The sequence below is a fragment of the Salvelinus namaycush genome, chromosome 36, assembly GCF_016432855.1.
Source record: "Salvelinus namaycush isolate Seneca chromosome 36, SaNama_1.0, whole genome shotgun sequence".
Classification (NCBI taxonomy): Eukaryota; Metazoa; Chordata; class Actinopteri; order Salmoniformes; family Salmonidae; genus Salvelinus; species Salvelinus namaycush.
In genome coordinates, this window is record NC_052342.1 from 13,564,239 (window position 1) to 13,588,670 (window position 24,432).

The following is a 24,432-nucleotide window of genomic DNA, read 5'->3' on the forward strand; positions in this document are numbered from 1 at the left end:
AATGGTTGCATAAATGTGATTTCTTTTTTGTAGGTGGGCAATTCCATGGTAACAGAATTAAGCTGAGACTTGAAAAGTATGCCAAACAAAAGCATTGAATGCAAAGTGAAACAAACCATACAACTCAATGCATAAGGACAACTTTCAACAATTCCCACACAAATATTTTACAAAAACACATTTACCTGAAGAACAGTGCAGATGTAATGTTTGGTAGAGTGATGGTAAAATCTCCCTCAGTTTTTTGTGACCATGTTTTCCAAAAACTCTGTTAAAGATCTACCCCAAATTAAAATTCAAAGATGTCTGCAGCAAGAATGGGGTGTCAGCTAAAATATGACATCTTGAGTTTAAAAAAAATCTATTTTGGTTATTGAACTACAGTAGGCCTAAGTAAAGTGGATTAACACTCAGTAACAGAATGATGGTAACAGAATGACATCATGGGTCCCTGATCTGTATTATTAAAAAAATGCATAATTATGAACATCCTTCCCTTAATGGTGATGTATCCTGAATAAGTACATAAAGGTAGAAAAATGTACTGTCCTCCTTTGCTTGTTTGGGTATTATTCTACACACTGGCTATTATTCTAATGAGCTCCGCCCCAAACAAGACCAAATTTGGATGGCCCGGACCGGACCAGATTTGTATCAATCACAGTACAGCACAGAAGAGCACAGTACAGTACAGTAGAATATAGTACAGTACAGCACAGTAGACTAGAGTTCAGTACAGTAGCGTATAGTTCAGTACTGTACTGTACCATAGAGTATAGTTCAGCACTGTACTGTACTGTACAATACAGTAAATTATACTGCACTCAATTCTAGGCCTACTGTACTAAATTCTAGGCCTACTGTGCAGTATCTTGTTGTATTTTACTGACCTATTCTCTCTACTCGACTTTACTGTACTATACTGTCCAAACTTGTGAAACGGTCGTCTAAGATTGGTTCAGATTTGGACTGACCAAATTTCAATTACTTTTCAACATCCATGGACATTTACATTTTTAAAATGTATTTAACCTTTATTTAACTAGGCAAGTCAGTTAAGAAAAACATCTTATTTACAATGACGGCCTACCCCAGCCAAACCCAGACAATGCTGGGCCAATTGTACGCCACCCTATGGGACTCCCAATCACAGCCGGATGTGATACAGCCAGGATTCAAACCAGGGACTGTAGTGATGCCACCTGCACTGTGATGCAGTGCCTTAGACCACTGCACCACTCAGTCAGTGCTCAGTTGGTGAGAGGGCTGGTTACAGTAAATAGAAGAGAGGGGACTTATGGGTACGTGTTAGTAAGAGCCAGGAGAGGTGACATTAACTAGAGAGAGAGAGTTTATTATCTACTTCACTTGCTTTGGCAATGTTCACATATGTTTCCCATGACAATAAAGCCCTTGAGTTGAATTGAATTGAGAGAGAGAAAGAGAAGAGGGAAGAGAGACACACAGAGAGAGAGAGAGAGAGAGAGAGAGAGAGAGAGAGAGAGAGAGAGAGAGAGAGAGAGAGAGAGAGAGAGTTGTACAGATGGTTTTCACACTCTTGCTTCAACAAGGGCTCTTGAGTGGCGCAGCAGTCTAAGGCACAGCATCTCAGTGCTAGAGGTGTTACTACAGACACCCTTGTTTGAATCCAGGCTGTATCACAACAGGGTTGTGCACAATTGGCCCAGTGTCATCCAGGTTTGGCCCGGGGTAGGCAGTCATTGTAAATAAGAATTTGTTTTTAACTGAATTGCCTGGTTAAATGAAGGTTAAATTAAATAAAGAAAAAAAAAATGTGAAAGAGAAAGAAAACAGTTATGAGCTGAACATAGTAGTATGCCAGTGGAAGGGAAGACAGTAGCAGGTGACCCAACGGTGGTTTGTGACAACTATGAAATCCCATTGTAGCCAATTCCGTTACAGATTTTTGGGTAATTCGGTTAATGGTTTGGTAACAGAATGACGCATTTTAATCATTTAATAACTCATAAACCAAACGATTCATCAGTGAAAACACAATAACTGATTGGTAGGTCTAACTTTACTCGTTACGCTTGTGAACTTTTATTCTCCTCTCTCCTCATGAGGGAGCGACATTTGAAAATATCTTAAAGATATGTGGGCTTTTGGAAACAGAATGACAAAACACTAGGCAATATTTCTTAAACTTACAAAAGGCAAATCATTTCTGCAAAACTAAATATAACTGTTGATATTAGTTGGATACCACGTCATTTCAATGTGGACATTTGTGTCATATTTGGTAGAGACATTGATCAATGAGATGTCCACCTATATTAGCCCACTCAAAATGTCAGCCAGAAGTTTGTTGAATTCCCAATGTGTTATCACTATGATCTCAACCATGTAAAAGCACAACCAAATTCCAATGGAAAAACAATGTCATATTTTGGGGTTAGTTGTCATCCAAATGTCTATCACTGTGCTTTCAACCATTAAAAGCACAGCAAAGTTCCAACGTCAGACATGTTATTTATTTATACAACAGATTAACGTGTTATCACTGTGCTTCATCTAATAGCAGAACTAAATTGACAGTTTAATAATTTAGCACACACCCTTAGCCAGAGCAATTTACAGGAGATTGACGTGGATTGCAGTTGAGACTACAATAAAGTACATGGTGCAAGTGATCAATACCGTTCAAGGTTCTGCACAGATTATTACAGCAATTGTGAAGATCTCCACAGACCTATGATGACCTATTCATGCTATCTTGAACATGCACACTTTATATGATTACATGAGAAGACATTTATAGTTACAGTAACTTCAAAATATGGCCATAGATGTTTTACTAATTTTAATGTTGATTTAAAAATATATATATATTTCACCTTTATTTAACCAGGTAGGCCAGTTGAGAACAAGTTGTCATTTACAACTGCGACCTGGCCAAGATAAAGCAAAGCAGTGCGACAAAAACAACAACACAAAGTTACACATGCGATAAACAAACATACAGTCAATAACACAATAGAAAAATCTATGTACAGTGTGTGCAAATGTAGTAAGATTAGGGAGTTAAGGCAATAAATAGGCCATATAGGCAAAATAATTACAATTTAGCATTAACACCGGAGTGATAGATGTGCAGATGATGATGTGCATGTAGAGATACTGGGGTGCAAAAGAGCAAAGAATAAATAAATAACAATATGGGGATGAGGTAGTTGGGTGTGCTATTTACAGATGGGCTGTGTACAGGTACAGTGATCGGTAAGCTGCTCTGACAGCTGATGCTTAAAGTTAGAGAAGGAGATATAAGTCTCCAGCTTCAGTGATTTTTGCAATTCATTCCAGTCATTGGCAGCAGAGAACTGGAAGGAAAGGCAGCCAAAGTAGGTGCTGGCTTTGGGGGTGACCAGAGAAATATACCTGCTGGAACGTGTGCTACGGGTCGGTGTTGCTATGGGGACCAGTGAGCTGAGATAAGGTGGAGCTTTACCTAGCAGAGTCTTATAGATGACCTGGAGCCAGTGGGTTTGCCGACGAATATGTAGCGAGGGCCATCCAACGAGAGCATGCAAGTCACAGTGGTGGGTAGTATATGGGACTTTGGTGACAAAACGGATGTCACTGTGATAGACTACATCCAATTTGCTGAGTAGAGTGTTGGAGGCTATTTTGTAAATGAAATCGCCGAAGTCAAGGATCGGTAGGATAGTCAGTTTTACGAGGGTATGTTTGGCAGCATAAGTGAAGGAGGCTGAGAATGTTACATTAGTTTGTAAGATAGCCTTAACTTTAGGCTATTTAGTGTATTACAAAAGTAATATTGACTTGTGTTTGGTTAACAACACAACTAATGATTAACATTTAAAGGAGATGTAGAATATCTACTGCTTGGATAGTTTCATCTGAGCCCCTGGCTTAATGTTAACTTTTATTTTTGGTTTAGTTAATCATTAACTTGAAGATTACATTTGAAATCAACCAAAGCTTGAAACCCTAGGCCCAAATGTATTGTCTATTGTTAGTTGAACCCTGGGTTGAATTGAAACAATAGCTGTTGATGACTTTGCAAATGCTATATAGCATGGTTACATTTCATTTGCTCTATTAAACCTACCCTTTGGAATGATTTCGAATGCAACAGTGAACGTATTTAGTTATTAAGAGGTAAATAAAGGTGAAGTGCTCAGCATATGTGGGAACTCCTTCAAGACTGTTGGAAAAGCATTCCAGGTGAAGCTGGTTGAGAGAATGCATTGAGTGTGCAAAGCTGTCATCAAGGCAAAGGGTGGCGACTTTGAAGAATCTCAAATATAAAATATATTTTGATTTGTTTAACACTTTTTTGGTTACTACATGATTCCATATGTGTTATTTCATCATTTTGATGTCTTCACTATTATTCTGCAATGTACAGTCGTGGCCAAAAGTTTTGAGAATGACACAAATATTAATTTTCACAAAGTCTGCTGCCTCAGTTTGTATGATGGCAATTTGCATATACTCCTGAATGTTATGAAGAGTGATCAGATGAATTGCAATTAATTGCAAAGTCCCTCTTTGCCATGCAAATGAACTGAATCCCCCAAAAACATTTCCACTGCATTTCAGCCCTGCCACAAAAGGACCAGCTGACGTCATGTCAGTGATTCTCTCGTTAACACAGGTGTGAGTGTTGACGAGGACAAGACTGGAGATCACTCTGTCATGCTGGTTGAGTTCGAATAACAGACTGGAAGCTTCAAAAGGAGGGTGATGCTTGGAATCATTGTTCTTCCTCTGTCAACCATGGTTAATTGCAAGGAAACACGTGCCGTTATCATTGCTTTGCACAAAAAGGGCTTCACAGGCAAGGATATTGCTGTCAGTAAGATTGCACCTAAATCAACCATTTATTGGATCATCAAGAACTTCAAGGAGAGCGGTTCAATTGTTGTGAAGAAGGCTTCAGGGCGCCCAAGAAAGTCCAGCATGCGCCAGGACCGTCTCCTAAAGTTGATTCAGCTGCGGGATCGGGGCACCACCAGTACAGAGCTTGCTCAGGAATCGCAGCAGGCAGGTGTGAGTGCATCTGCACGCACAGTGAGGCAAAGACTTTTGGAGGATGGCCTGGTGTCAAGAAGGGCAGCAAAGAAGCCACTTTTCCCCAGAAAAACATCAGGGACAGACTGATATTCTGCAAAAGGTACAGGGATTGGACTGCTGAGGACTGGGGTAAAGTCATTTTCTCTGATGAATCCCCTTTCCGATTGTTTGGGGCATCCGGAAAAAAGCTTTGAGAAGATAAGGTGAGCGCTACCATCAGTCCTGTGTCATGCCAACATTAAAGCATCCTGAGACCATTCATGTGTGGGGTTGCTTCTCAGCCAAGGGAGTGGGCTCACTCACAATTTTGCCTAAGAACACAGCCACGAATAAATAATGGTTCCAACACATCCTCCGAGAGCAACTTCTCCCAACCATCCAGGAACAGTTTGGTGACGAACAATACCTTTTCCAGCATGATGGAGCACCTTGCCATAAGGCAAAAGTGATAACTAAGTGGCTCGGGGAACAAAATATCGATATTTTGGGTCCATGGCCAAGAAACTCCCCAGACCTTAATCCCATTGAGAACTTGTGGTCAATCCTCAAGAGGCGGGTGGACAAACAAACTCACAAATTCTGACAAACTCCAAGCATTGATTATGCAAGAATGGGCTTCCATCAGTCAGGATGTGGCCGAGAAGTTAATTGACAGCATGCCAAGGCGGATTGCAGAGGTTTTGAAAAAGAAGGGTCAACACTGCAAATATTGACTCTTCGCATTAACTTCATGTAATTGTCAATAAAAGCCTTTGACACTTATGAAATGTTTGTAATTATACTTCAGTGTTCCATAGTAACATCTGACAAAAATATCTAAAGACACTAAAGCAGCAAAATTTGTGGAAATTAATATTTGTCATCCTCAAAACTTTTGGCCACGACTGTAGACAATAGTAAAAATAAAGAAAAACCCTTGAATGAGTAGGTGTGTCCAAACTTTTGACTGTTACTGTATATGGAGACTGTTTAATGCCAAAATTATGGTGTTAAATACATGGACAAAAATAATTATAAATGTTTCCTAATCTTTCTTATATCTCTTAGATATAGGAGAGACACTTCAGAACTGTAACGGCAGCCTTCCTCCTCTTCGTCTGAAGAGGAGGTGTAGCAGGGATCGGACCAAGACGCAGCGTATTCCGTGTTCAACATATTTAATGACAGACGAAAACGTGAACACTTACAAAACTTCAAAATAACAAACGTGGCTTACCGATACAGTCCTTTCTGGTGCAGACAAAACACAGAGACAGGAAACAACCACCCACAAAATCCCAACACAAAACAAGCCACCTATATATGATTCTCAATCAGGGACAACGATTGACAGCTGCCTCTGATTGAGAACCATATTAGGCCGAACACAGAAACAGACAAACTAGACACACAACATAGAATGCCCACCCAGCTCACGTCCTGACCAACACTAAAACAAGCAAAACACATAAGCACTATGGTCAGGACGTGACAGTACCCCCCTCCTGAGGTGCGGACTCCGAACGTACCCCTTAAACTCAAGGGGAGGGTCTGGGTGGGCATCTGTCCACGGTGGCGGCTCCGGCGCAGGACGAGGCCACCACTCCACCATTGTCTTTGTCCCCCTCCTTAGCGTCCTTTGAGTGGCAACCCTCGCCCCCGACCTTGGCCTAGGAATCCTCACCAAGGTCCCTACTAAATTGAGGAGACAGCTCAGGACAGAGAGGTAGCTCAGGACAGAGAGGTAGCTCAGGACAGAGAGGTAGCTCAGGACAGAGAGGTAGCTCAGGACAGAGAGGTAGCTCAGGACAGAGGGGCAGCTCCGGACTGAAGGGCAGCTCCGGACTGAAGGGCAGCTCCGGACAGAGAGGCAGCTCTGGACTGAAGGGCTTCCGGACTGAAGGGCAGCTCCGGACTGAGGGGCAGCTCATGACTGAGGGGCAGCTCATGACTGAGGGGCAGCTCATGACTGGAGGGCAGCTCATGACTGGAAGGCAGCTCATGACTGGAGGGCAGCTCATGACTGGAGGGCAGCTCATGACTGGAGGGCAACTCATGACTGGAGGGCAGCTCATGACTGGAGGGCAGCTCTGGCAGCTCCTGACTGACTGGCGGCTCTGGCGGCTCCTGACTGGCTGGCGGCTCTGGCGGCTCCTGACTGGCTGGCGGTTCTGGCGGCTCCTGACTGGCTGGCGGCTCTGGTGGCTCCTGACTGGCTGGCGGCTCTGGCGGCTCCTGACTGGCTGGCGGCTCTGGCGGCTCCTGACTGGCGGCTCCTGACTGGCTGGCGGCTCTGGCGGCTCCTGACTGACGGACGGCTCTAGCGGCTCCTGACTGACGGGCGGCTCTAGCGGCTCCTGACTGACGGGCGGCTCTGACGGCTCGGGACAGACGGGCGGCTCTGACGGCTCGGGACAGACGGGCGGCTCTGACGGCTCGGGACAGACGGGCGGCTCAGACGGCGCTGGGCAGACGGATGGCTCAGATGGCGCTGGGCAGACGGACGGCTCAGATGGCGCTGGGCAGACGGGCAGCTCAGACGGCGCTGGGCAGGCGGGCAGCTCAGACGGCGCTGGGCAGGCGGGCAGCTCAGACGGCGCTGGGCAGGCGGGCAGCTGAGACGGCGCTGGGCAGGCGGGCAGCTCAGACGGCGCTGGGCAGGCGGGCAGCTCATGCGGCGCGGGGCAGGCAGGCAGCTCAGGCGGTGCTGGACAGACGGCCGACTCTGACCTGCTGAGGCGCACAGTAGGCCTGGTGCGTGGTGCCGGAACTGGTGGTACCGGACTGGAGACACGCACCTCAAGGCTAGTGCAGGGAGAAGGAACAGTGCGTACAGGGCTCTGGAGACGCACAGGAGGCTTGGTGCGTGGTGTAGGCACTGGTGGTACTGGGCTGGGGCGGGAAGGTGGCGCGGGAAGGTGACACGCACCACAGGGAGAGTGCGTGGAGGAGGAACAGGGCTCTGGAGACGCACTGGAAGCCTGGTGCGTGGTGTAGGCACTGGTGGTACTGGGCTGGGGCGGGAAGGTGGCGCCGGATATACCGGACCGTGCAGGCGTACTGGCTCCCTTGAGCACCGAGCCTGCCCAACCTTACCTGGTTGAATGCTCCCCGTAGCCCGACCAGTGCGGGGAGGTGGAATAACCCGCACTGGGCTGTGTTGGCGAACCGGGGACACCATGCGTAAGGCTGGTGCCATGTATGCCGGCCCGAGGAGACGCACTGGAGACCAGACACGTTGAGCCGGCTTCATGGCACCTGGCTCAATGCTCACTCTAGCCCGGCCGATACGTGGAGCTGGAATGTACCGCACCGGGCTAAGCACACGTACAGGAGACACCGTGCGCTCTTCCGCATAACACGGTGTCTGCCCGTACTCCCGCTCTCCACGGTAAGCATGGGAAGTGGGCGCAGGTTTCCTACCTGACTTCGCCACACTACCCTTTAGACCCCCCCCCAAGAAATTTTTGGGATTTCTTCTCGGGCTTCCAGCCACGCTTCCGTGCTGCCTCCTCATACCACCGCTCCTGGGCTTTAGCTGCCTCCATCTCTTCGCGAGAGCGGCGATATTCTCCAATGTGAGCCCAGTGTCCTTTTCCCTCCAGAATTTCCTCCCATGTCCAGGAGTCCTGTGTAGTGGGCCGCTGCTGGTGCTGTTGCCCGTAGCCACGCTGCTTGGTCCGAGTTTGGTGGGTGGTTCTGTAACGGCAGCCTTCCTCCTCTTCGTCTGAAGAGGAGGTGTAGCAGGGATCGGACCAAGACGCAGCGTATTCCGTGTTCAACATATTTAATGACAGACGAAAACGTGAACACTTACAAAACTACAAAATAACACACACACCCATACATATATACATATGCATATATACACATACATACATACACAAACATTCATGCCCCAGAGTAATAATCTACACTAATTTAAAATATACACATACATAATAGTAAAATGCTAAGAGAAAATAATTATAAAGTACAAATAATAATTATATGTACGCACACCTACACAGACACTACAGAGGGCTGGTGGGGATCTAATCGGGAGAGCGGCCCTCGGCTAAGACAAAGGCAGAACGGCACAAAACATCAACTTGCTATCCAGGTGTCTGTGTCTGCCCCTTCCCAACCATCACCCCCAGTCCCCTGCAAGCAATAAATAAATGGTATTGTAATAGCAATAAATGTAAGAATTGAAAAATAAAAAACAAAACAAAACAAAAAATGGGGGAATATAAGTATATTCATCCGAAAGTGTCAATGATCAAACCTGGAAGGCATCCCAAATAGGCATCGCTCTGAACACAGCCAGAATGAACGTGACTTTAACTGAGAGCTCTGACCACCCTCCACAGCATCTTACATGTTCGGTAGCCCTTGTTGAGACCGTTCAATACGGTTTCACCCGTTATGGTATAGTATGGGTTCGATTCCATGAGCAGACCCTAACACACAATGACAAGGCACTCTAACCTGTACGGGGGATTGGCGTATGTTCCCGGATAAACTTCTCTGCGTCCAAAACCGAGGAGAGCCAAATCTTCTCACCGGAAGGCGGGGTAATTCTTAGTCTTGCAGGGAAGAGCAAGGCTGGGCGAAGATGGAGTTTGTAGAGTTTGGTCATGACATCTCTGTAGCCGCCGCGGTGCTTTGCCACATCGGGCGCATAATCCTCATAGACACGGAAGGGGTGCCCTTTATGTAACAGGTTGCCCCTCATTCGGGCCTCGCGCAGGATAAGATCCTTGGTCTTGAAACTGTGACAACAGATGATTACTGGGCGAGGACGTTGGCACGGTCCAGGCACTGGGACAAGGGCGCGATGTGCACGGTCCAGCAGGGGGTCCGAAGCCAAAACATCAGATCCCATTGCATCCTTCAATAGCTTGGCGAAGAAGTCGGTGGGGCGAGAGCCCGCCTCTACCCCCTCTGCCAGACCAACAACGCGAAGGTTATTACGTCTGGAACGGCCCTCCAGGTCGACCACTTTCACAGAAAGCCTCTGCACCCTATCCTGCAGTGACGAGCATACATTCTCTAACTCGTCGATCCTACCAGCGTTGAATTCAGAAGCTTTCTCAAGGTCCACAATACTCTGGCCCTGCGAAGCGACCGTTCGAATGGTGCTCTCGATTTTGGTGTCCAGTTCAGCAATAGTAGCCTTAAGATCCTCAGCTAAAGCAACACGTAGTTCTCCCAAAGCCCGGGTAAGTTCTGTAAGTGTCACGTTGTTGCCTGTGCCTTCCGCCATGTCTGTCTCGTTGTTTGGTGTGGAGTAGGCCTCCGATGTGGATTTATTGTCCTTTGGTCGCTTATTACTCGGCATTTTTACACAGAAAGTTACAATGTTGTATTAGAAAGAAACGTTTGTTGTAAAAAGTATCATAAAGTAGGTTAAGTTAGATTATTTCGCAAAAAAGTTGCAGGAGCCTCTCACACACCGCCGTTCACTCCAACATGCTAGCTCCGCCCCACAAAACTACAAAATAACAAACGTGGCTTACCGATACAGTCCTTTCTGGTGCAGACAAAACACAGAGACAGGAAACAACCACCCACAAAATCCCAACACAAAACAAGCCACCTATATATGATTCTCAATCAGGGACAACGATTGACAGCTGCCTCTGATTGAGAACCATATTAGGCCGAACACAGAAACAGACAAACTAGACACACAACATAGAATGCCCACCCAGCTCACGTCCTGACCAACACTAAAACAAGCAAAACACATAAGCACTATGGTCAGGACGTGACAAGAACAAACTTTATTTAGATCTTTGTGGGGGACTATCTGTTGTTCCATGTAATGAATCTGTTATTCAATGCATTTGTATGGGCTAATAGCATTAAGGCCCAAAATAATTTTTCATCAAATCGTTTTTTGAAATATATATTGGGGATGCTTCAAGGGGTCTTGAATTTGAAAATAAAATAGCTAAATGATCCTTGGTATGACCTTCTTAAAACAATTCCATATAGCTTAGACAGGGCTTAGAATCTGAATGATTTTAATAAAGCAAAAAAAAGATAGACTCTTACCTTTCACTTGACACCAAATTTGATGTACTCCTATGGACTTCACCTGTTAGTGCTCATGGGGCTTTTTACATGGAAATGCCTGGGCTTATTCATAGCAAGGGTACACATCTCAGAAAGGACCCTATATGCCCATATGCCTTCTATGTTGTGATCACATTTATATTTGCACCAAATTAACTTTAGCCTCTCACCAGGTCCCGGTTACATAAAAGCTCCCAATGATTCAGTCTTGGATGTGTATTCCCAATGACCAGTCAATTGTGTGATTCATTCTTTTAGTGAGAGTGAATGTAGTTTGCATGTACAATAGGTTTTTATGTGAGATAATTATGCTTGGTAAGTGCCAGCTACTCCCTCAATCCCATATAAATCCCATATGAATCCCATATAAATCCCATATGAATCACATATAAATTGGGACACACACACACACACACACACACACACACACACACACACACACACACACACACACACACACACACACACACACACACACACACACACACACACACACACACACAGACACGGACACACACACATTTCAAAACAGAACATATTCTTGAGCAACACGGAAATAGCTCTACCTCAACATTATCACAACATACAGTGCTATGCAACCAGAGAGGTCTGATTGCCACAGTAGCTAGTCTGTGGTTGACTAGCCTAGACAGATCATTACAGTGTGTCACGCCCTGACCAGAGTTTGCTTTGTATGTTTTATGTTTTGGTTGGTCAGGGTGTGATCTGTGTGGGCATTCTATGTTGTTTGTCTGGTTTGTCTATTTCTGTGTTTGGCCTGATATGGTTCTCAATCAGAGACAGGTGTTTTGCGTTGTCTCTGATTGGGAACCATATTTAGGTAGCCTGTTTTGTATTGTGGGTTGGGGGTTATTGTCTATGTCTATGTCTATACGTTGGTTGCTTGTGTCTGCACTTTCGTTATATAGCGTCACGTTCGTTTTGTTGTTTTGTAGTTTGTTTAAGTGTTCTTAATTTCTTTGTTTATTAAATTAAGTATGTATTCTAACCACGCTGCGTTTTGGTCCGATCCTTACTCCTCCTCAGACGAGGAGGATTACGACGTTCGTGACACAGTGGTTGATGGTCTATTCTAGCCCCATAATTTTTGTCTCTCTGGCACAACACATGTGTATGTTTGTACATGTACACAGAGACAGTTAAATATGCACGTACACACACACACACACACACACACACACACACACACACACACACACACACATTAGGACACAATCTAACAATTGTGCTCATTAGTAGAGTAGAAGGGTATAATGGAATTGAAGAGATGTGTTGTTAAATGGCCTTACTCTGCTTGGTGGTATACACGCAGCCAGGACTACAATATATATATATATATATATATTTTTAACATTCGTCAATAACTCCACAACTAATCTTCCAGTACCATCAGAAATGCTTGGAGGATCAAATGACGAGTGACAAGTGCTGCAGGGACCTGACCACGCATGGCGCTCCCTTGTTACCAAAATAGGTCCTTACATTAGGCCTACTTGCACTGACTGATCTGCTCTGAGTGTCAAATCTGAACCCAATCTAAAGGTTTAAGAGAGATTTATTTTGCGTAGGTAATCTATCTTCAATCTGTTGACTACATTAGTTGGCTACATGTGCGTAATGGCGCGAGGGCAAACCCTTTTGGACCTGTATAGCCTAGCCTATGTTTTTATTTATTTGTATGTTACTGTTCTATACGGATGGGTTTTAGAGAGTGGTGTGAAGGGTTAACAAATTCAAAACAGATGAAACAAACATTTTTCATGTCGGACGTCATCATGCAATGGGCGTGATGTAGCCGTTAAAGGTCTGTTGCTGAGTTACTATGAAAATAAACTCACATCAGACAGCTCTGATCAAATAATACTAATCAACATCTATTTGTTTCAGCGTATAGAATATAATTTCATAACTACAATGGTGAATTTTTTTCTCTCGTCTATGTTGGTTTATTTGTGTGGGTTATTTTATTTACCATTCTATGGTATGTGTGATCCTCTGGTCCTTGCCTTAGCTGGCAATCTGGGTTTCAAAAATCTGTCATCATTCCAAAGCGCCGCGTCTTCATGGAAAGACAGACACGAGCGCAATAATGTCAAAGGGGGGTGTGCGTATGGCAAGCAGAGAGCGGAGCAGAGAGAGAGATATTTAGAGCGAGAGGCAGATGTCTTTCTCCACTCCAGAAGAGAATACCGCAGCAATGGATAAATAATAACGACGTAGTAAAACTCATTGACAGCTTGATAAGACCTCATTTCTGACTTCCGCTAAAGACACGAAATAGCCTGACGCATGCATGTAGGAATATCCAGGTAATATCGGTCTCAAATCGCGTAAACGCGAGCCGCATAATAATCGTTTTCATAATGCGGGCGTGAGTAACATACTGTAAACGGAGGGAGGAATAAGGGAGGTTAGTGGAGGGCCAGTGGTACTCGGCTCACCACTATACGAGCTATAGTTCTCTCCGCCAGACCAAAAGCGGGCCGAGACAGCAGTATGTCGAACCGAAAACATCGGGACAGCCAAGAGATATGCGCCCGCAAGGTCCGGGAGCTGGCCCAGGCTGGAGTAAACAAACACTGCTTCGAGTGCAGTCAACCGGGGGTGACTTACATCGATATCACCGTGGGCTGCTTCGTGTGCACGTCGTGCTCTGGAATGCTGTAAGTAGGTGGATACACAAGGGGCATATATATTTGGATAGCTTCTATAACATGCATATTGCGCACATGAGGCTATTATATATGCATATAAATAAAATAAGCCATTGCATGCAAATTATTAACCAATAATAATGTCCAGTATGCTGCATCTGCAGAGCATATGTAAAGATGCTGTTATATTTGAGCATTGAGAAGGAACTGAAACGTGAAACTGTAGCCTAACGTGGCCTATGCGCCCTGTATTCATTTACGCGTCCCCCCTTGGTGTGTTAACTTCCTATGGCTACAGTTAATTGTACTACTACTACTTTAACATTTTCAGGCGTGCCCGTTTATCGCGCCGTGTTACGTTTCCTTTCGTCGTGGCCCAGGTTCGGTGTCTCTTTCTGGTTCATGTAACATTCTGCATGCAGACCGTTGCCAGCTCAGGTCCTCAACACATTATAGGCTATGGCTGTAGCATGTCGCAAGGTTCAGTAATTTGCAGTGGCCAGATTTCAGCACAGGTTTAGAGTCTTGTCACGAGCACAGAAGAATAGCCTAAACTTTAAACCCTTTGCACACTGAATGAGCAAACTATTATGTCATGTTTTGTATGCCTAACCTCTACACTGGATACATTTGCACTATGACAATTTTCACATTTTCTCACAGTCACCTCTCATGGCATCCATTTTTTGATCACTTTAAATCCCCCTTACATCCCATTACTCTTCAATTCTCTATCATGAGTGTTCCTCTTCAGTGATTTATGTGATTATAGGCAGAACAAATGTGGAGTGCCCACTTACACATCTTCCATCTCTCATTTATTGTTTTTTTCCCCAATCTCTGCCTCAGGAGAGGACTCAACCCTCCCCACAGAGTCAAGTCTATCTCCATGACAACCTTCTCCCAACAGGAAGTGGAGTTTCTGCAAAACCATGGCAACGAGGTGAGTGACAAACGGGCCGCATCCATTATTGACAGTCAGGTGGGCTTGTAGGCGGGACCTAACAGTATTCCACCTATATTTCACCTTCCTCATTACAATTCTGGGGATAATTTTCAGTGCTCGGCTGGATACTTCAATATTCTAACGTCAGGAAAAGGTGAACAAAACACAATCGTGATGCATACTTGGACTTGTAACATTCAGTATTCTATACATTTTTGATGTTCCAGGATAAATAGAGCGAGAATAGATGATATACCATAGGTATTATAAATAGATATCATAAATGCTACATGTACATCCTTTTACCGAGGCCACCAGGAGAGCGATTGAGGCGACATGAGGTAGATTTATCCATCTCTCATAATAGTTTTTTTATGTGAACTAGACAATATTAGATCCAAACCCTCACCTCTCTAGACCAGTCTGTTGTAGAATCTCCTCTATTTTCTTATCCCTCTTTATGAGATAAAAGGGGACGCTTGATGCCCCCCTCCTGTATCAGTCAGGCCAGATCATGGCACTGTTTTGGTGGTTGCAGACTGTTTCTGGAGGAATGTAGCTGCTCTGCAGTGAACGGAACGCAACATCACAGCTACACCCAAACCACCTCGTGTGTGTGTGTCTAATTCATTGCTTACAGTTATGCCCAATAATTGAATTTTAAACCTAGTTTGTGTGTACATGTGTGAGTGTCTGATTCATTGCTCTAACGCAGATATCAGGTCGAAAAGTCTGGATATTTCAGTCAGATTTAGTCATGATTAATCAATGTGTTGATCTTGGTGATTCATTTTCATGTCGGTGAGATGCAGTACTGTGACTAAAAGATGTAATTAATGTGTGGGGAGGCATGTGTATTGTTTATGTTCTGTATCATTGTGTGTGTGTGTGTGTGTGTGTGCGTGCGTGCGTGTGTGTGTGTGTAGGTGGGGAGGAGGACCTGGCTGTGTGCCTTTGATCCAAAGACAGAAGGTTGTTTCGACACAAGGGACTCCCAGAAACTGAAGGAGTTCCTCCAGGACAAATACCAGAAGAAGAAATGGTGAGGAAATCAATAAAGATATCATCATATATTCAGAAAGATATCCATATGTCAGATGTACCACCTACTTTGAACTCATCTGATCAAAGCTCCATAGCAACTCATTTGTAATTGCACATTGACTAGAATGTGTGGAATTTTTAGGACAGTGCATTTACTTACTGTGAGAAAAGTTTTCTTTTTTAGTTTAGTTTCATTGAGATAGAATCTCTTCCTCAAATGTAGTCACAGCAACATGTAACTATTTCCAGGCATTTTTCGAAGAACAAGAACAGGAGGGAGGTAGAGGGACCCTGGAGCCCGCCTGGGGTACAGGCCTTACCCATCTCTCACGGCCCCACACCCTCCCAGGCCCAGGCCCAGGCCCACGCCATGCCCCCCTCGGTCAGACTGTTACGCACACTGGTGAGATACATAACACCTCCAAGAGATTGAGGAAATGAGAGAGAGAGAGAGGCAGAGCTGTATTTCCTGTCAGTAAAGCTGGATTGAATCGAATTAAATTAGAGAAAGTGAAGAAAGAGAGAGAGCGTGAGAAAGAGAAGTGGAGGGAGAGTGATAGATAGAGAAAAAGAGAAAAAGAGATAGGCAGAGAGAGGTGTTAATGTGGACACGAGTAATAGAGGTAGAGAGAGGTGAATACTGTAGCAGAGGTCCTACGACACAGAGAGAACCCACTCCAGGTCGTCTCCACATCAAAGATAAAGTGATTAATAATAGACGAAGGGTTATATGAGGATATGTAACACAGAGGGGAAATATACCCACCCACTGTGTGGTGACTGTCTTGTTCCCTCCCTGTCTAGCCTCTCCTCCAGTCCCAGCTCTCGTCCTGGGGGGACAGAGTCCCTGCTATCTCCCCTGCGGACATGCGCACTGACGTGTTCACCGCCCGTGCTCCCTCGCGCTCCCAGAGCTTCAGAGACCCCCCTTTGAAAGGTAGAACTGTTCACCATCTTTTTTTGGTACTATGAATAATGGCACCTGAGGCAACATGATTTGACCCTGTTTTTTCTTTCTCTTTCCACTTCTCTCTATTGTTATGTCTGTTTCTCTATCTTTCTCTCTCTCTCTGTTATTCTCCTCGTCTCCTCTCTGTCTCTGTCCTCTCTTTCCTTGTCTCATCTCTCTCTCTCTCTCTCTCTCTCTCAGACTCTCTAATGAGTGGTATAGAAAGACAACGTCCAGGCTCTCTTTCCTCGGCGATGGGAACTCACAGCCATGCCCCCTCCTTCCCTGCCCTCCCTCGACCCTCAGGTACAGACCACACTGACCTCTTGTCTGATTGGATGTCTTATGAAATATACTTCCTGGTGTCTTCTTCTACCTACAAATCTCTAATTTTCTTCCCCATCTCTGGTCCCTCTTTTTCTTTCTCTTTTTCCTTCTCTCTCTTCACATTTACCTCCTTAGCCAGTAGCACTTTCAAAAACAACTTCACTTTAGGTAAGGCACTAACCTGTACAGTATTTGAAAGTGTGCTGAATGGTTATTCCGAGGAATAGAATAATTAGCATAATTCCCTGTAAAACAGTAGTAATGTGTTCTCCTGCGGAGAGAGAGAGAGAGAGAGAGACTGAGACTGAGAGAGAGAGACTGAGACTGGGAGAGAGACTGAGAGAGAGAGACTGAGACTGGGAGAGAGACTGAGAGAGAAAGAGACTGAGAGAGAAAGAGACTGAGAGAGAGAGACTGAGAGAGAGAGAGACTGAGAGAGAGAGAGAGAGAGACTGAGACTGAGAGAGAGAGACTGAGAGAGAGAGAGACTGAGACTGAGACTGAGTGAGAGAGAGACATGGGAGAGAGAGAGACATGAGAGAGAGACTGAGAGAGAGAGAGACATGAGAGAGAGACTGAGAGAGAGAGAGAGACATGGGAGAGAGCGAGAGAGAGAGAGGAAAATAACACATTTATAACTATTTTTAGAGAGTAGCCAATGCTCCTTTCAACGGGGCCCCATGGTATTCCACCATGCTGTGGTGCAGTAGTGTAGTGAGCTATATGGGTCACAGTTCTAATCATGCACATTAACATTCCAAATAAGTATGCTATGAAGAAGTGTATGATAAAGTAGGCTATGAATCAGTCCAAATCCTGCTGGCTGCTAATACGTGTAGCATGCTAAACATTTATGCAAAGCTAGTATTGCCCCAAAAAGGAATTCTGAGGTTATATTTGCCATATTGGACTGTTGAGGCTATTGCCTGGTCAGGTCACATGGTCAGAAAAACAAATGCATAGGCTGTGTCTGAAATGGCACTCTATTACCTATATAGTTCACTACTTTGCAGGCCCTGGTCAAATGTAGTACACTATCGAGGGAATAGGGTGCCATTTCGGACTCACACCCAGCCTTCCTTACATCGGCCATCTTTTTGTTGGCTCTCCCAGGTCGTACAGTGGCCTCCTCAGGGGGCTCAGCCCCTTTCAGGGCCTTCCCTAAGTCTCTGAGTGTAGACTTTGGAGGGCTCAGCCAACCGCACAGTCGCAGTGCCCTCAGCGTCGCCCCCCCAGCCCCCGGCCCCAACACACACACAAACCACCAGGACCGCTACGCTGCCCTGTCCCAACTGAACAGTGTCTTCCCTGACACATCACCCGGACCTGGATCTGGAACTGGACCAGGACTTACAGGTAAGGGTACAAGGAGTGAGTGGGGGGGGGGGGGGGGGGGGGGGGGGTGCATGTGAGAGAGCGAGATAAAAGGTTGTTGTCAGCTACATTGCATAACGTTTATTATTCCCATTGTGCTTTCAGCTCTGAATGCTACACCGTTGGGTTGTAGGAGAATGACTTTGGAAACATGTTCCAGTTTTGATTTAGCAATGCTACTAAATGCTAACATAACGAATGCTAACATAAATGTGCAGGAACAATGCTTTGGGCATGTTTAAACATATATTATTGTTTTATTCCCATGATTCAATACACACTACTTATCCCCCAGGCAATCATATAGGTATTGTTTTTCTGTGTCATAGTTTAATTTGATTAATATAGCGTTGAACTTTTTTTACACTTTTACACTCAATACAGTTACAGCTTGACGACTCAAGCTCTCAGAGTGGAAACTTTGCATCCTATGTCTAAGTGATTTAAGTACTCTTACCAGCTAATTACACTCGATCTCTCGAATTAAGCTCCAGCTAAGCCCTGTGCTTATGGTCTGTCTATTGTTTTAATGTCTGTTGTTAGCACCCCCCGGTGGACCACGCCAGTATAACACGCTCTTTGGGAAGCGCCTGTCCTCCAGTTCTACTCCTGCCAGGTAATGAATGCAATGTCAAGCAAATACACTTAACGTTCATATTAAGTTAACTGACTATGTGTCAACTCTGTACACGCGCATTGCAAATGCGCCGGTCCCAATACAAAAATATTGTTTTATTTGCTCAGGATATCTGCACGCCCTTGGTTTAGTAATTCATGACAGTCCTACACCAGAGCTGGAGACAACTGCAATAGTAAATTGATTGTTTTAGTTTTTTTAATGTTCATACATGTAGTAATACAGTAATACAATAATTCATACCCTTTGACTTAATCCACATTTTGTTACAGCCTGAATTTAAAATGGATAAAATATATATGTTTTCTCAACCATCTACACACAATACGCCACAAGCACAAAGTGAAAACCTTTTTTTACAAATTTTTGCAAATGCATTGAAAAGGAAATAGAGAAATATCTAATTTACATAAGTATTCATCACCCCTGAGTCAATAAATGTTTGGCAGCGATTACAGCTGCGAGTCTTTCTAGGTAAGTCTTTAAGAGCTTTGCACACCTGGATTGTACAATATTTGCACATTATTCTTTTTTAAATTCTTCAAGCTCTGTCAAGTTGGTTGTTGATCATTGCTAGACAGCCATTTTCAAGTCTTGCCATAGATTTTCAAGCCTGTTTAAGTCAAAACTGTAACAAACTCTGTAACTGTTTTAAAGTCACCATTGGCCTCGTGGTGAAATCCCTGAGCAGTTTCCTTCATCTCCAACATCTGAGTTCGGAAGTACTCCTGTATCTTTGTGTTGACTGGGTGTATTGATGCACCATCCGAAGTGTAATTAATTACTTCACCATGCTCAAAGTGATATTCAGTGTCTGCTTCTTTTTTTTTTTTTTTTACCCATCTACCAATAGGTGCTGTTCTTTGCAAGGCATTGCATAACCTGGAATACTTATTGACTCAAGACATTTCAGCTTTTCATTTGTAATTCATTTGTAAAAATGTCTAAAAACATCATTCCACTTTGACGTTACGGGGTATTGTGTGCAGGCCAGTGATACAACATCTCAATTTAAATCCATTTTAAATTCAGGCTGTAAAACAGACAACATTTTGAAAAGGTCAAGGGGCGTGAATTCTTTCTGAAGGCGCTGTAAATAGTTGGTCCTCCCTCATCCTCACCTTCCTTCCTTCCTTCTTCTTTTCCTTCTTTCTTCAGCTCTCCAGGCATGGATGCCGTGACGGGATCCCAAACATTTGCAAGTAGGCAGTGTTACAAAAATATGAATTTATCACGCGAGTGATTATTTTTCATGAAAGATTTTAAAAGACATGACCAAATTCCTTAACCTCTTTGTCTCTCTCTCTCTCTCTCTCTCTCGTCTCTCTCTCCCTGTCTCTCTCGCTCTTTGTCTCTCTCCCTCTTTCTCTCTGTCTCTCTACCTCCATGTCTCAGATTTCCCCAACCCGTTCAGCTCCTGTTCCAGGTCTCAGCAGCAGCAGCCTGCCCTCTCTCCCAGTAACCCCTTCCACAGCTCCACCTCAGGAGGTAAGTTTCCCACAGGGCTAGTGCAATCCAGCATCCTTGGGACGTCTCTACCCTAAACCTTAACCTTAACCCTAACACTAGTCTTAACCATACCCTAACCCTAATCTTAACCATAACCCTTACCTAACCCCAACAATTACCTTAACCTTTTTACATTTCAAATTCAATTGGGTAACGTCAGAGTTGGGACGTCCCAAGGGGAAAAGGTCAAGAATGTTCCAGTAGCAGTTTACATTAAGGTACTCTTTAAAGTGTTAAACTGTATATAAGTAGTTTATAGACAGTGTTCATGAGTTAATACTATAGTTTATACATCATTAACAAGCAGTTATAATGGAGAATTGGGAATAACGTCTGCTCCATATACAAGGCCCCTGGATTCGTGGTGTATTGGAGGACACAAGATGACACCCCAGTGTTGTGTTTCTTCCAGGTGACTCCAGTGGGTTTGTCACCTCTCCCACCTCAGTGTTTCCTCCGTCTGCCACCTTCCCAGCTCCCACTACCCAGGATGCATTTCCTCACGAGCATGCCAACAAACAGGAAACCAACGGCAAGTAGAAGTCAACAATCGTTCTATTCTATTCTTCTAAGCTCTTCTCTTTCCTATTCTATTCTGCCAACAGAATTGCGAGATTTTTCTCCAACGATCCAGTACAGGACCACACGAAAATACCACTTGCCGTTTTGCGTTCTGTATATACAAAGTACAGTACATGCTTTGCCAAGAAACACAAAATTTAGTCAGTGCTGTGGTGTTTGATGGCTGTGCTACCACAGCAGCATGCCATGTCACCCCACAACTAATGATGATTACCAGCATCTTACCTCCCCTGCTTACATAACACCAACTCAGTCCCTAAATATAGAGTCACAACCCAGAAATGTTGAATTAGTGAAATTGCCATGGTCTGTGGGGCGTTGCCCATTCTAGTAATTATATTTCTTTGTTTACACCCCCTTTCATGTTGGGTGCTGGTTGATTTCAATGTGTGTTGAGTGGCAATTCCCATGTGGTTCTATATTTGTCAGACTAGTATAGTATTTGATGTATTAGTATTTGGTCTTAATGTATCTCTGGCTTTGGGGGTGTTGTTGTGTTTGTAGGTTTTGCCTCTTTCCCTGCGCCGGACTCTCCGCCCAAAGTTCCTTGTCCAATGTCAGTGAACCCATTCACTGTGAGTACCACACTACAGCAACACAACCACAATGAGCATTGAGTGCACTTCAATAGATTGCGCAGTGTTTGCTGGGGATTTGGATGGGAGCTGCTTAATTATTATGCTAAAGCTTAATTCAACAGGAATGAATGGTTCATTGGTGTTTGAGGGCTTTTCTGGAGCAGTACATTTACAGTAGGAGCTCTCCCTCACCATCTCCTTCGCTCTCTCACTCTCCCTCAACCTCTTTCCCTCCTTCGCTCCCTCCCTCTCTCAGGGGAATGTTTACCCGAGTAGAGGAATGTCGCGAAACCCTTTCATCTGATACCGGCGCCACTGGCTACAACCGACATGGAGGGGTGGCCTGAAGACCGGTGAACTTGAAGAGCTGCTGCCATTTCAATGCCCCATCAAAGAGAGAGAGAGAGGGGAAACATTCATGCAGGCCCCTCTCCCCTCTACGTGTGTGTGTTCGTGCACGTGTGGACTATCTGTACTGTAACGTTTATCCATGGAAAGAATGTGAGCATGTGCGTGCCGGTGTGTTTGAGTGTGTGTGTGTGTGTGTGTGTGTGTGTGTGTGTGTGTGTGTGTGTGTGTGTGTGTGTGTGTGTGTGTGTGTGTGTGTGTGTGTGTGTGTGTGTGTGTGTGTACCACATACCATATACCAAGGGTGTTTATATGGCAATAGAATCCACCTCAGGGATCTGTGCGTGTCATCACCAAGACATACACACACACTTACACACTTAAGCTGGGTGTACACTACACGATTTTGGCCCCGATTTAGCTGTCCCAGACAAGATTTTGAGATCGGAGACAAAATCCAACGACATAATGTCGTTGCCTACTCGTTTAATGTGAGCGGGTCAGAGATGCACTCTGAGGGCTACCCATCTCGTCTTTGAGCAGTCCCAGACATCCCGATATTTTCAAACGTTTGATTTTGTCGGCACAAAATCTGCAATGCTCTTGAAGTGTGAGATGTGCATCGACAAGTTCTGAGAACGGTGATCAGCAAGAGCCAATGAGGGCTCGCCAGAGAAGAAGCCAGTGAGATGATGACGTTGTTTCGCATCACCCAGAATGTGTAGACTCTCAAGCAGGAGCCATGACTACTACTAGTATGCATTTGTACTTGCCTTTAACCAAAGCCAAAGTGTCAAATTGTTAAACAGCTCTGAAGTTCACAAGCAATGTTATTCCATTCAAAATGTTGGCTAGATATCTCAACTCTGTATGGCAAGCGTGAATGTCTGACTGAAGAAGTTTATGAGGCTGCTTTGAGCCACAGCTCGTTCTCGTAACATTAACAATCCAATCACATCATCACGTCAATGTTTTGATGAGACAGCGTGGTGGTACCGAGAATCCTCACGACCAAGTGAAGAATCTTGGCGTGTGTGACACCCATTTGTGCCACGTTGGCAAGACAAAGAACTACAGGAAAGAAGGTTGTTTCATGTGAGAGGCTCAGCGATGTTAGGATTTTAAAAGTCGTGTAGTGTCCACCCGACATTAGCTGTTTCTCCCATGTACTGCTTCTGTGCAACAGCAGCCCCATCAGCACGTCAAATCATCATATTTTGCTTACTTTTTGGATACACCTCTGAAAAGGACATTCAAAAACTCCCCAAAGCTAGCCAGTCCAGTCAGTCAGTGTGTATCAAGTTACAGAATGGAGACATTCCTCTTCAAGGCTTTCAGAGCTGAACAATATAACAAGCGCAAAAAATTATGACAAGCAAGCATTTTTTTCCTTAGTGACGGTTATGCCAGCCTTAACACAACATCCTCTTAATGCATGTAGATTGGAGAACATTCAGACAAGCCTGTCTTTTCCCCCCATGTGCTGTGTGCGTATCGGAGGAGGCTGGTGGGAGGAGCTATAGAAGGACTGGCTCATTGTAATGTCTGGATTGGAATGAATGGAACAGAGTCAAACGTGGTTTCTGTCACAATGAGCCCGTCCTCCTACTGCTCCTCGCACCAGCCTCCTCTGTTGTGTACGTATGTGGAAAACACGTTTGTATTGTTTTATATGTTTGTTGTTTTTTGTAAATCATTTGTGTTTCAGTCTCAGGCTGCATGCGCTGAGAGGGCTGCAAGAGGAGATGCTATTGAATGTAAAAGCTATTTTCAAAACGATAACAGTGTGTTTCATCTCTCCCTGTAATGGACCAAATGTTTCTTGTTCTTTTGGGTGACAACATGGAGGTGAAATTCATTTTCGTTCTTTCTTTCTCTTTTTTTCAAGAGTTCCATTGAGAAGGTATTTGTAATGAGAAGTGTCCATGTTCATAAATTCAAATAATATTGGTTGCTTCTTTAAACAGTGTCTAGTTCTTTATTTTGTTGTGTGTGCGTGTCTCTCTCTCTCAATTTTTCACTTCAATTTGCTTTATTGGCATGACTTAACAATGTACATATTGCCAAAGCTTACTTTATACATATAAAATATTAACATAATTCATAATAATAATCAATATTGTCAACAGGACAACAGTAACAAAAATAACAAAGAGTAAAAATAACCATACATTGAACAATAACAATAAGCATAGAGGACATGTGCAGGTTAGTTGGTCTGTCAGACACTGTCCCTCATTTTATGGCAGGCAGCAATGTAGTGCGCTGCCAACCCACAGCTCTCTGCGTCCTCCCCCAACAGCACGGGTAGCCTATCCTCATCAGAGAGTTTTTTGAAACCTCGAATAAGAGTTTCAAAT

The 24,432-nt window shown here is 44.4% G+C and overlaps 1 protein-coding gene across 1 annotated transcript; it reads left to right on the forward strand.

The window, feature by feature from the left end:
* The first annotated feature begins 13,227 nt into the window (after positions 1-13,227).
* Positions 13,228-24,030, forward strand: agfg2 (ArfGAP with FG repeats 2). Its single transcript, XM_038975832.1, has 13 exons — positions 13,228-13,787; positions 14,628-14,721; positions 15,651-15,766; positions 16,018-16,171; positions 16,573-16,705; positions 16,919-17,023; positions 18,158-18,400; positions 18,962-19,034; positions 20,214-20,257; positions 20,451-20,543; positions 20,977-21,096; positions 21,651-21,721; positions 21,981-24,030. The coding sequence occupies exons 1-13, from the start codon at positions 13,621-13,623 to the stop codon at positions 22,026-22,028; spliced, it is 1,461 nt and encodes a 486-aa protein (XP_038831760.1). The 5' UTR covers positions 13,228-13,620; the 3' UTR covers positions 22,029-24,030.
* The last annotated feature ends 402 nt before the right edge of the window (positions 24,031-24,432 follow it).

Coding starts and splice junctions, on each gene's coding strand:
- agfg2 (XM_038975832.1), top strand. CDS start 13,621: ATGTCGAACCGAAAACATCGGGACAGCCAAGAGATATGCGCCCGCAAG. Junction 15,767..16,017: donor AAATACCAGAAGAAGAAATG/GTGAGGAAATCA, acceptor AACTATTTCCAG/GCATTTTTCGAAGAACAAGA. Junction 20,258..20,450: donor GGGATCCCAAACATTTGCAA/GTAGGCAGTGTT, acceptor TCCATGTCTCAG/ATTTCCCCAACCCGTTCAGC.